Source organism: Salvelinus alpinus, chromosome 11 (genome assembly GCF_045679555.1).
Source record: "Salvelinus alpinus chromosome 11, SLU_Salpinus.1, whole genome shotgun sequence".
NCBI lineage: Eukaryota > Metazoa > Chordata > Actinopteri > Salmoniformes > Salmonidae > Salvelinus > Salvelinus alpinus.
The window spans coordinates 58,074,555-58,086,656 of NC_092096.1; the positions used below are offsets into that span (position 1 = coordinate 58,074,555).

At 43.1% G+C, this 12,102-nt stretch overlaps 1 protein-coding gene across 6 annotated transcripts in view; it reads right to left on the minus strand.

Annotated features, from left to right (window-relative positions):
- LOC139534554 (adhesion G protein-coupled receptor L3-like) overlaps positions 1-12,102 on the minus strand; it is a 301,582-nt gene that overhangs the window by 89,273 nt on the left and 200,207 nt on the right. For all 6 annotated transcript variants that reach the window (XM_071333764.1, XM_071333763.1, XM_071333762.1 and 3 more), the window contains exons 9-10: positions 5,635-5,820; positions 3,100-3,138 (exon numbers count right to left, since the gene is read on the minus strand). In XM_071333764.1, the coding sequence (XP_071189865.1) occupies positions 3,100-3,138; positions 5,635-5,820 (225 nt within the window). The remainder of the gene's footprint in view (positions 1-3,099; positions 3,139-5,634; positions 5,821-12,102) is intronic.

The window sequence follows — 12,102 nt, forward strand, 5'->3', positions numbered from 1 at the left end:
ATATTTAGTCACTGAATACTATAATTCCTCACGCATCCACATAGACCTTATGAAGGGTTTATGTAGGCTTCATTAAGCTTTAAAAAGACATGTTTAGCTTAACGTGGGACCCAATATTCTCAACACTTTCAACTAAGGTGTCTCTAGAACATGACATGTTGAATTATCTATAAATATTGGCCTACTACTGACAACCTCAAATCTCTTTCTAAGATGTTATTCCATAATGGTCTCGGGTAGATCCGGTGGCATGCAAATGGCTTTGTCAAGCACCCCACATAAAACAAGATGGATTCCCTAAATCAAGATGGTGAACCGGGCTCCTCTCATCTCCATTAGAGAGCAAACACCTGCTCCATCCTCCTAACCAGCAATTAGGGGGCTAACGAGCAGTTGGGACTGCATACCTGATCACCAATCTTAATAACATCCACGCCCTCCGACGTGCACTGGCAGTTAATTCACCCAAGCCCACCCTCGCACTGCTATAATCTGTTCGATTTTTCAAGATATTTTTGACCCTGAGAAGACTGTGTTTAACATAATGCCTCTACCTCATTGCCAGCAATGATTGTGCATGGTGTGCTCAGCCCGGTACCAAAACAGAGGATGTGTGTGTGTGTCTGTCTATTTGTGTGCATGCATTCAAGTGCGTGCGTCTAGGTCTGGGCAGGCAGGTGCAGCAGAGAGGCATCTGCCTTGGTTTGTTTTGTATGCTTCCACTAATCTCACTTACGTGAACCACCAGGGGCCTAGTTGGAGAAAACACTGCTCAATTTCCCTAATCAATGAAAGTCCCTCAAAGCCATGACACAGCGCAATCGATGTCTGCGTTTACAGAAGACCAGCAGATGTTGTTCCATTATTCTGGTTCGTCGAATGAGATTCCATCCCCGTTTGTTTGACACTGTCAGGCTCAGGGAAGGTATCGAGTCGACGCCAGCGCACGGTTCAACAGTTGCCCATGTAAATTACCAGTCAAAAGTTTGGACACGCCTACTCATTCCAGGGTGTTTCTTTATTTTTTTAAATGTTCTACATTGTAGATGAATAGTGAAGACATGATTCCATAAGTGTTATTTCATAGTTTTGATCTATTCACCATTATTGTACAATGTGGAAAATAGTAAAAATAAAGACCCTTGTAGGTGTGTCAAAACTTTTGACTGGTACTGCACACACACACACACACACACACACACACACACACACACACACACACACACACACACACACACACACACACACACACACACACACACACACACACACACACACACACACACTTGCGTGCATACACACACAAACCCACAGGCATCTATAATTAATTGATTTCTTAGTCAGTGCATATAAAACAATAAGTGTCTCGTGTGGCTCAGTAGGTAGAGCATGGCGCTAGCAACGTCAGGGTTGTGGGTTTGATTCCCACGGGGGGACCAATACAAAAATGTATGCACTCACCACTGTAAGTCGCTCTGGATAAGAGCATCTGCTATATGACTAAAATGTAAAATTTGCAAAACGCCAGCTGATATTCAAATGCTGTGCATACTTGTACATACTTATACATACTCCACTTTTATCCACTGGAAAATGGTCAATCAAACAACCCATACGTATTGAAGTGAGTTCAGAAATGCCGCAAAATATTGGAAACAATCAAATTCATGTCGCCTGACAGATGTGATCCTACCACAGACAATGTAGGACAGCATCTGTAAGCTATAGGAACCTCCTGCGGTGGGAAGCATTCATGTCAACTCATCCGGTAGCTCTTCTCAAGGTAGAACAGATTTTGATGACATTTTACTGACAAGCCGGGACATCAAATCCACACTGGAGCTCAAGAAATAGCTGTGGAGGCCCTACAAATTGGGACACACATGCTTTATTCATCATGAAGAGTCATAACACCCCCCTGTGAGTCTTGCCTGTCAGGGGAGTACTGGTGGACGGTGGGTTTTGACTTGCTTTGGTTAAAATGAGGTCACTTTTGGCTCTTAACCATATCTACTTATTACACAAAAATGTGGAAGTCGGATTTACATTTCTGGGGGGAAAAAATCTTTGGGGCATTGAAATGAAATGACTTGATGGTAGCTTGGGTGCGAGTGCATAACCACTGACGGTTATACCAACGTGAAAGCTGTGAGTATATGCTAGAATTACATAATCAGGTTATAGTGGTGTTGTGAACAAGTATATTGCTATAGATGATTATATATGGCTCTCTTTATTTCATCTAAGAAAACAACTTAAACGTATTATATGGTCGTCTTGTTGGCGTCTCCAGCAGGGAAAACATACGTGACATTTCCTTCAAGCAAAAAAAAACTGATATCTTGTTTGACATTTATATCCAGACCATAACCTATTCAACCATGACCAACCGAGGATCTTATAATATAGTATGCATTACATACAGTATTTATACAGTTTCTTCTTTGGAGTGTTGTTTTACTATCAAAAACCATCACAACACAAACACAGAGGCATGACGACAGCATTAACAAGCAAAACATGCTGGGAAACGGTGGCTATGTGAATTGGTTGCAGGGGTGGGGGTTGGCGGGAGAATTAGGACATTGGGATGTGGTTAAGACAAAGTGAGATGAGCAACAACTTGGATAAAAAAATGGCAACTAGCTATAGTTGCATCCACACGGATACATTTTTTATTATTGAACCTTTATTGAACTAGGCAAGTCAGTTAAGAACAAATTCTTATATACAATGACGGCCTAGGAACAGTCGGTTAACTGCCTTGTTCAGGGGCAGAACGACATATTTTTACCTTGTTAGCTCGGGGATTCGATCTCACAACCTTTCGGTTACTGGCCCAACACTCTAACCACTAGGCTACCTGCTGCCCCAAGTGTTATATTTAGATCCAAGTTTTCAGACACAATTTTACAAGGTCAAAGTTTACTTGGCAGGCCCAACATTGAGCAACAAATGCCTTCACAGCCAGGTCTATCATTAGCACAAAGCATGACATTATGGTGGGGCAACAAGTCACAAATCATGGTTACACCAAAACACAGCACCATGGCGGATGGGAAGGGTAGGAAGCTGGGTGAAAGATAAGAGTCAAAATACCTGCACGTAAAACCGGCAAGAGCGCTCTCTTTTCTGCAGCTGAAAACCACCGGAAGAAATAACAGTTAGCAAAGGGTTGACACGACATACAAGTTCCATTAGTATGAAATAAAGTATGAAAAGAGAGAAAATAAATATATAACAAAATGTCACCTCTTGACTTTGCCTAATTAAGACTTTCTCATTTTACATAAACTGTGTGAAAAATGGCATGCACATTAATTATTCCCTCTCATAGAAAACATCACAAAGAATCTTAGTCAATTAGAGCAGAAACAAGCCACACAGCCCAAGTGGGGATTGGGGCTGAGACATTGTTCAGCTTTCATGTTGGAGTTTCAAGGTTACCGCTCGTACCTGTGGGTAAGTGGAGAAAAAATGAACTAAAGAAGTAAAGCTAAAGCTGAAGGAGCAGGTCAATACAGTATGTAGAGATTTCGAATTAGCACTGGAGTACTGACAGCTAGCTAGACTAGCACGTAGCATTGGGCTGGGAACAGACTAAATAAACAGAAGCCTACTTTGTTAGCCTAGCCTAGCTGTAGCGCGTAGCATAGAGGGAATGCTGATGCGCTCCTGATTGTCTGTGATGGGTGGCGTCTTCCTCATAAAGGAAAGCTCTCGCTCCTTCACATCAGTCAGCCCATTTTCCTGGAAATGGTCCCGTTAGTGCCTTTCGCATGACACTTTGATCATAAAAGTGCCACAGATCTTGGTGTTTGCCAACTCAATCGGCTCTTTGTCTGCCGGCGGAGAAGCATTGTGCTCACTATCAAAGGGATCTTTAATTCCGTTAGCTCTTAGCAGATTGTGTCAAAATTATTGAACTCAGAGGTAAACACACGTGCGAGAGGGAGAGAGAGGTGGAGCACCAGCGCTAGGGGCTGCTAAGCCAGCCGGGATTAAAGGGGAAAGGATGGAGGACAGAGCGGAGAGGACAACCTTGAATAGTAGAGAGAGAGCGCTAGGGGAGTTTTTTCATAAATCCTTGGTGTACTAGGTAGTTAGTGTATTTATCTAAGAGATAATGATCAAATGGGAAAAATAATATTCTCCCAAGTTGTAGCTTTCCTTGTTCTAGACATTATCTTTTTTGGCATCATCATAAGAGAAAAAAATTACATTAAAATGTTTTGTCATTTAGCAGACACTCTTATCCAGAGCAATTTACAGAAGCAATTAGGGTTAAGTGCCTTGCTCAAGGGCACATCGGCATTTTGTTTTTACCTAGTCGGCTCGGAGATTCAAACCAACAACCTTTTGGTTACCGGCCCAACGATCTTAACCATTAGGCTACCTGCAGCCCCTCTAGTCTAGGCTAATGTTAATTTTTTTTACATACTGTATATTCATAGAACATTGGCTTCAGTTTTACGACAAGATTATAACAATAAAAATCAAGGATCCTCTCCCATAAAACGTAGTTTGAATTGTAACTGTTCTTAACTTTTTATTTTCAAGACGGCTACCTCGTAAAAGCCATCGATAAAGAGATCAGAAGTGCAAGCCGTCAGATTTCTCCCCGGCCCGTTGGCTATCACCATCGCCTCGCTCTCCAAGGAGGGAATGACACTTAAATCTCAATGGAGGCATCTGGCTGCATGCAGCAATTAAATAAAGTCTGTGAAAAAAAAAGCTATTGGGAAACAGGTGTTATTGTTCCACTACAAGTGAAGCCGCTAAAACAAATTAACGGCTGACATTTTGAATTTCACTGATGTTTGCTTTTCCATTGGTTGCGTCACATTGCCTGAGTGCCCCTATGTGTACCCAACTGTGAATTTGGGAATAATTGCATTAGGTTGGGGCTACAAAAAAAAAAAACTCAGGCACTCTTGGGTTTAGAAAACAGCTATGTTTAATACATTTCCTCTGTCATTAGAAAGAAACGAGCATGGCATGAGAACCGCTTCAGACGTGCCTGGAATATCCGTATGACCTCTTTGAAAAGTCTACCTACTTTGGAATAATCCTACCCACGCGTTTGCTGTTATAATTAGTTATAACCCCAGCTGACTTTTGGTAATAGAAAGCAGAATGCGGTAGAGGCTTTGAGATATCCCCCTGCGTCTGGCTGCTTCTAGATTTAGTATTTTTTTTTTTAGGCCCGGGCAGATCGCTAGATGCGAGAAATAATGCAGGAGATAATTTGGTATGACAGTGCTGTGGCCGGAGTACAGATCATTAAAACAATGCCCACTGTTCAGGTTTGACTGGCTTGAAATCCTTGTCTGGCCTCCACCGGTGAAAAATAAAGTTGCCGAGATTGAAGGAAACAAAGAAAAGGTGAATAAAGTCAGTTCTGCCTTCGGCTATGAATCAATTCTCATATATATCCTCCTTTCCTCATCCTGTGTCCTTGGTGGACCATTGAGCTGAACAATCTGGATAGGCGAAGCGAAAGGTTGGAAACCCTACTGGTTATGTTGCTCTCGCCTGTCACAATCTGTCAAATCAACAAGTCCCGAAGGGAAGGAGACGAGGAAAGGAAATGACACAGCCATTGCTTATCCCAGACTGGAGGTAGTAACCTACCTTGTTGAGGCTGCGGGCTGCACTATCTTTTCCTCCAGGGGTAAGGTTCCTCAGCTGCACGTCAAGTAGGTCCACAAGCTGACCCATGGCCTTGACTGTGTAGGTGATGTCACCTGCCTGAAGGTTACTCTTAGTTTGCTCCGCCAGCTCCCTGGCAATGATGGCTGCAGTCTCTCCTGCTTTGAGCTGGAAAAACAACATACACATATTTAACCAAGCATGATGGCAGACACGTATTCACATTGACACGTACACAGTATGCAATTAACCACTGACTATCATGCTATGTAGCTATAGTACCAACGGACTGGTCATAGGGCAGTTCGGGCAAATGCAGATGGGCTGGCCAAACATGAACCCAGTTGGCCTGGTCTAAATTGGAGGTTTTGGACAGAATTATCACTATTTGGCTTATCAATAATATGAGGATTCAATATTTCATTCAATGTTGCTGAATGACCAGTGTATAAGTATAAACTATGTTATGCTATTTGATTTAAAGGGGCTAGAACCAAATCCATTCCAGTCTCAAATGTGTGACAAAGTCAAACACTATTACACCATAAATAAATACAATCCTACAGTCATCCGTCTCCCTGTATCTAAACACATACTCTGCATTGAACGTATTATTTTCAACATACACATTTCTAACATGACAAATGGCCCTATACAAAATGTTTGAAGTTAGAAAATAATGTTTAGCATGTACAGATTTCCTGATTATATCACTATCGCCTGCAATTGAATAGGTGAGGAAATGTTTAATTGAATGCACACGGGGGCTAATAGACTATCAGGAAACAATTATGTAGTCAACTATGGAGACAAGTCTCCCCTAAAAGTCTATAGGCAGCGTGAAACTAATGGCTGCTAGCTTTCGGGGGAAGACATGTCACACACGGAGGATGGCGCCTGTTTGAAATTCATTTTGTCTCGTGAACTTCTGTGATTGTCGTGACTGTGCTTTGGCGAGATCTTTCGGCAAAAAAACAACATTGATCATTCCAGTCTTTCACTTTGGCGGTCTTTAGGTATGAAATACGTTTTTTTTTTTTTTCCTGCTTTCCATCTATCCTCAATAATCCCCCCTCTCAAGCTCCAATTGTCTGGCCCAATCCCAAATCATCCCCTAAACCCTACGCCTTTATGCACCTGTGGAGATCTGAGATGATTTGACATTTGTAATCAATCTGATAATAGCTCGACCTTGCCTCACTAGGTGGAAGTTACACCATATTGCTCATACCAATCAATTTATTCTTCCCCCCCTTTCTCTCCCCCCCCTTCTCTTTCTCTCTCAGTCTATTGTTGTATTGCATGTAACAGCTTTTTGTTTAGACTATGGAGGAAGAGAAACAAATGTTTTCAAAGCACAACCACGAATCATTCCCTATGTACGCCACTTGGTTGGAGAGCGTACCTATTTACATTTTCTGAGGGAAACAATTGAATAAAAACATCTCCTCAAGCCATGGATGAGACTGTCTCCGAAGAGTCTCCACTTGCCCACAAACTAGCAACCGCTTTTGTAGTCGTCGTGTCTCTTGGTTTTTAAATTACAACATATAAATCTGCCAAGCAGAGAGGCCTAATGATGTCTCGAGGAGTCTCATTTCATAGTGCAATGTGTTTCTGTGCTTTTAATTTATCTTGAATTGGATTACGAAAAAAATAACTTTATGTTTAGCTTTCTTTGTTTCTACTACCCAGACATTTAATTGAATAACACCTGTTCCATTCAAATGGGAAATGTTTTCATATGCAGAAGATTTGACTACCGTTCAGAAAGAACATTTCATCTGGTCAAAATTAGAGTGCTAAACACAGCTTTAAGACATTTAAAATCTGGATATACAATAAATTCAATAGGAACATTCAAGAGGTGAGGTTGGATCTGATTTGGAGCATGGTTCCGAAGGTCTGCTATTCTTCCTAAGGTCCCTCTATTTTTGGAAAGCTTATACAGTGAGGGAAAAAAGTATTTGATCCCCTGCTGATTTTGTACGTTTGCCCACTGACAAAGAAATGATCAGTCTATAATTTTAATGGTAGGTTTATTTGAACAGTGAGAGACAGAATATCAACAAAAAAATCCAGAAAAACGCATGTCAAAAATGTTATGAATTGATTTGCATTTTAATGAGGGAAATAAGTATTTGACCCCTCTGCAAAACATGACTTAGTACTTGGTGGCAAAACCCTTGTTGGCAATCACAGAGGTCAGACGTTTCTTGTAGTTGGCCACCAGGTTTGCACACATCTCAGGAGGAATTTTGTCCCACTCCTCTTTGCAGATCTTCTTCAAGTCATTAAGGTTTTGAGGTTGACGTTTGGCAACTCGAACCTTCAGCTCCAACGATTTTCTATGGGATTAAGGTCTGGATACTGGCTAGGCCACTCCAGGACCTTAATGTGCTTCTTCTTGAGCCACTCCTTTGTTGCCTTGGCCGTGTGTTTTGGGTCATTGTCATGCTGGAATACCCATCCACGACCCATTTTCAATACCCTGGCTGAGGGAAGGAGGTTTTCACCCAAGATTTGACGGTACATGGCCCCGTCCATCGTCCCTTTGATGCGGTGAAGTTGTCCTGTCCCTTTAGCAGAAAAACACCCCCAAAGCATAATGTTTCCACCTCCATGTTTGACGGTGGGGATGGTTTCTTGGGGTCATAGGCAGCATTCCTCCTCCTCCAAACACGGCAAGTTGGGTTGATGCCAAAGAACTCCATTTTGGTCTCATCTGACCACAACACGTTCACCCAGTTGTCCTCTGAATCATTCAGATGTTCATTGGCAAACTTCAGACGGGCATGTATATGTGCTTTCTTGAGCAGGGGGACCTTGCGGGCGCTGCAGGATTTCAGTCCTTCACGGCATAGTGTGTTACCAATTGTTTTCTTGATGACTATGGTCCCAGCTGCCTTGAGATCATTGACAAGATCCTCCTGTGTAGTTCTGGGCTGATTCCTCACCGTTCTCATGATCATTGCAACTTCATGAGGTGAGATCTTGCATGGAGCCCCAGGCTGAGGGAGATTGACAGGTCTTTTGTGTTTCTTCCATTTGCGAATAATCACAGAAACTGTTGTCACCTTCTCACCAACCTGCTTGGCGATGGTCTTGTAGCCCATTCCAGCCTTGTGTAGGTCTACAATCTTGTCCCTGACATCCTTGGAGAGCTCTTTGGTCTTGGCCATGGTGGAGAGTTTGGAATCTGATTGATTGATTGCTTCTGTGGACAGGTATCTTTTATACAGGTAAGAAACTGAGATTAGGAGCACTCCCTTTAAGAGTGTGCTCCTAATCTCCGTTCGTTACCTGTATGAAAGACACCTGGGAGCCAGAAATCTTTTTGATTGAGAAGGGGTCAAATACTTATTTCCCTCATTAAAATGCAAATCAATTTATAACATTTTTGACATGCATTTTTCTGGATATTTTTGTTGTTATTCTGTCTCTCACTGTTCAAATAAACCTACCATTAAAATTATAGACTGATCATTTCTTTGTCAGTGGGCAAACGTACAAAATCAGCAGGGGATCAAATACTTTTTTCCCTCACTGTAGCTTCCTGCATTCGATTAGCCCCGGGTTTAGTGAAGACCAAGAGACAGCATTTGGGCTACATATAATTTGGGCCATGTTTAGGAGTCTAACCAAGTCAGACATCTGTGTTTAGTCGGCTGTGTTCGTGGATGATGCACTTCTTTCCTCTGATATTTCATACATACAGTACAGTGCATTCGGAAAGTATTCATAACCATTGGCTTTTTCGCCATTTTGTTGTGTTACAGCCTTATTCTAAAATGGGTTAAATAAATAAAAAATCCTCAATCTACAAACAATACCCCATAATGACATAGCTATTTTCTTTTTTGCAAATGTATAAAATAAAATAAATTAAAAGGCACACACCTTTCTATATAAGGTCTCACAGTTGACAGTGCATGTCAGAGCAAAAACCAAGCCATCAGGTTGAAGGAATTGTCCGTAGAGTTCCGAGACAGGATTGTGTCAAGGCACAGATCTGGGGAAGGGTACCAAAAAATGTCTGCAGCATTGAAAGTTCAAGAACACAGTGGCCTCCATCATTCATAAATGGAAGAAGTTTGGAAACACCAAGACTCTTCCTCGAGCTGGCCTCCCGACCAAACTGAGCAATCGGGGGAGAAGGGCCTTGGTCAGGGAGGTGAACAAGACCCCGAGTCACACTTACACATCTCCAGAGTTCCTCTGTGGAGACGGGAGAACCTTCCAGAAGGAAAACCATCTCTGCAGCACTCCACCAATCATGCCTTTATGGTAAAGTGGCCAGACGGAAGCCACTCCTCAGTAAAAGGCACATCACAGTCCTTTTGGAGTTTGCCAAAAGGAACCTGAAGACTCTCAGACCATGAGAAACAACAATATCTGGTCTGATGAAACCAAGATTGAACTCTTTGGCCTGAATGCCAAGAGTCACGTATGGAGGAAACTTAGCACCATCTCTACGGTGAAGCACAGTGGAGGAGGTATTATGCTGTGGGGATGTTTTTCAGCGGCAGGGACTGGGAGACCAGTCAGGATCGAGGGAAATATGAACGTAGCAAAGTACAGAGAGATCCTTGATGAAAACCTGCTCCAGAGCACACATGACCTCAGACTGGGGCAAGGGTTCACCTTCTAACAAGGCAACAACCCTAAGCACACAGCCAAGACAATGCAGGAGTCGCTTCGGGACAAGTCTCTGAAGGTCCTTGAGTGGCCCAGCCAGAGCTCGGACTTGAACCCAATAAAACATCTCTGGAGAGACCTGAAAATAACTGCGCAGCGACGCTCCCCATCCAACCTAACAGAGCTTGAGAGGATCTGCAGAGAAGAATGAGAGAAACTCCCCAAATACAGATGTGCCAAGCCTGTAGCATCATACCCAAGAAGACTCAAGGCTGTAATCACTGCCAAAGGTGCTTCAACAAAGTACTGAGTAAAGGGTCTGAATACTTATGTAAATGTGATATTTCAGGGGTTTTTTCCTATACATTTTCTAACATTTCTTAAACCTGTTTTTGCTTTCTCATTATGGGGTATTGTGTGTGTATTGATGACAGAAAATACATTTAATAAATTTCAGAATAAGGTCTGAATACTTTCCAAATGCACTGTAGGAGTCAAAGTCTGGGACAATGTCCCAAATGACACCCTATTCCCTATGTAGTGCACATCTTTTGAACAGATTTCGTAGGGCTCTGGTTAAAAGTAGTGTACTATAAAAGGAATTAATAGAAGCATTAGGGGGAGACTGCGGTGTCCACGGCAAAGGGTCTCACATGATTTACTTGGCCATCCCTTGCAATCATTGCCTCTGTGTTTATTAGCAGATCCAATTACACCGGCTTAATTTGCCTTTCTTCGAGAACCCCGACCCTGTGTGGACAGTGTGCGGAGGGTAGAGAAGCTGTCTTCTTCTTTCCCCCTTCTCTTCCTCTCGGTTTCTCTCTCCATCTTAATAAGAACAGCTATGGCCAAAGTAAGAAAAAGTGAGGTCTGTCACCGCTCTCTCAGCCTCCCCATCTCTATCCCAATCACTCCTTCTCTCTCAGCCTCCCCATCTCTAAACCAATCACTCCTTCTCTCTCAGCCTCCCCATCTCTATCCCAATCACTCCTTCTCTCTCAGCCTCCCCATCTCTATCCCAATGACTCCTCTCTCAGCCTCCCCATCTCTAAACCAATCACTCCTTCTCTCTCAGCCTCCCCATCTCTATCCCAATCACTCCTTCTCTTTCAGCCTCCCCATCTCTATCCCAATGACTCCTCTCTCAGCCTCCCCATCTCTAAACCAATCACTCCTTCTCTCTCAGCCTCCCCATCTCTATCCCAATCACTCCTTCTCTCTCAGCCTCCCCATCTCTATCCCAATGACTCCTCTCTCAGCCTCCCCATCTCTATCCAAATCACTCTTTCTCTCTCAGCCTCCCCATGTCTATCCTAATCACTCCTTCTCTCTCAGCCTCCCCCATCTCTATCCCAATCACTCCTTCTCTCTCAGCCTCCCCATCTCTATCCCAATCACTCTTTCTCTCTCAGCCTCCCCCATCTCTATCCCAATCACTCCTTCTCTCTCAGCCTCCCCATCTCTATCCTAATCACTCCTTCTCTCTCAGCCTCCCCCATCTCTAATCCCAATCACTCCTTCTCTCTCAGCCTCCCCATCTCTATCCCAATCACTCCTTCTCTCTCAGCCTCCCCATCTCTATCCCAATCACTCCTTCTCTCTCAGCCTCCCCATCTATATCCTAATCACCCCTTCTCTCTCAGCCTCCCCATCTCTATCCCAATCACTCTTTCTCTCTCAGCCTCCCCATCTCTATCCTAATCACTCCTTCTCTCTCAGCCTCCCCCATCTCTATCCCAATCACTCCTTCTCTCTCAGCCTCAACTCCCTCAATTCCAGTCTCTTTCTCTCCGAGTTCATCTCTCTGCGTCT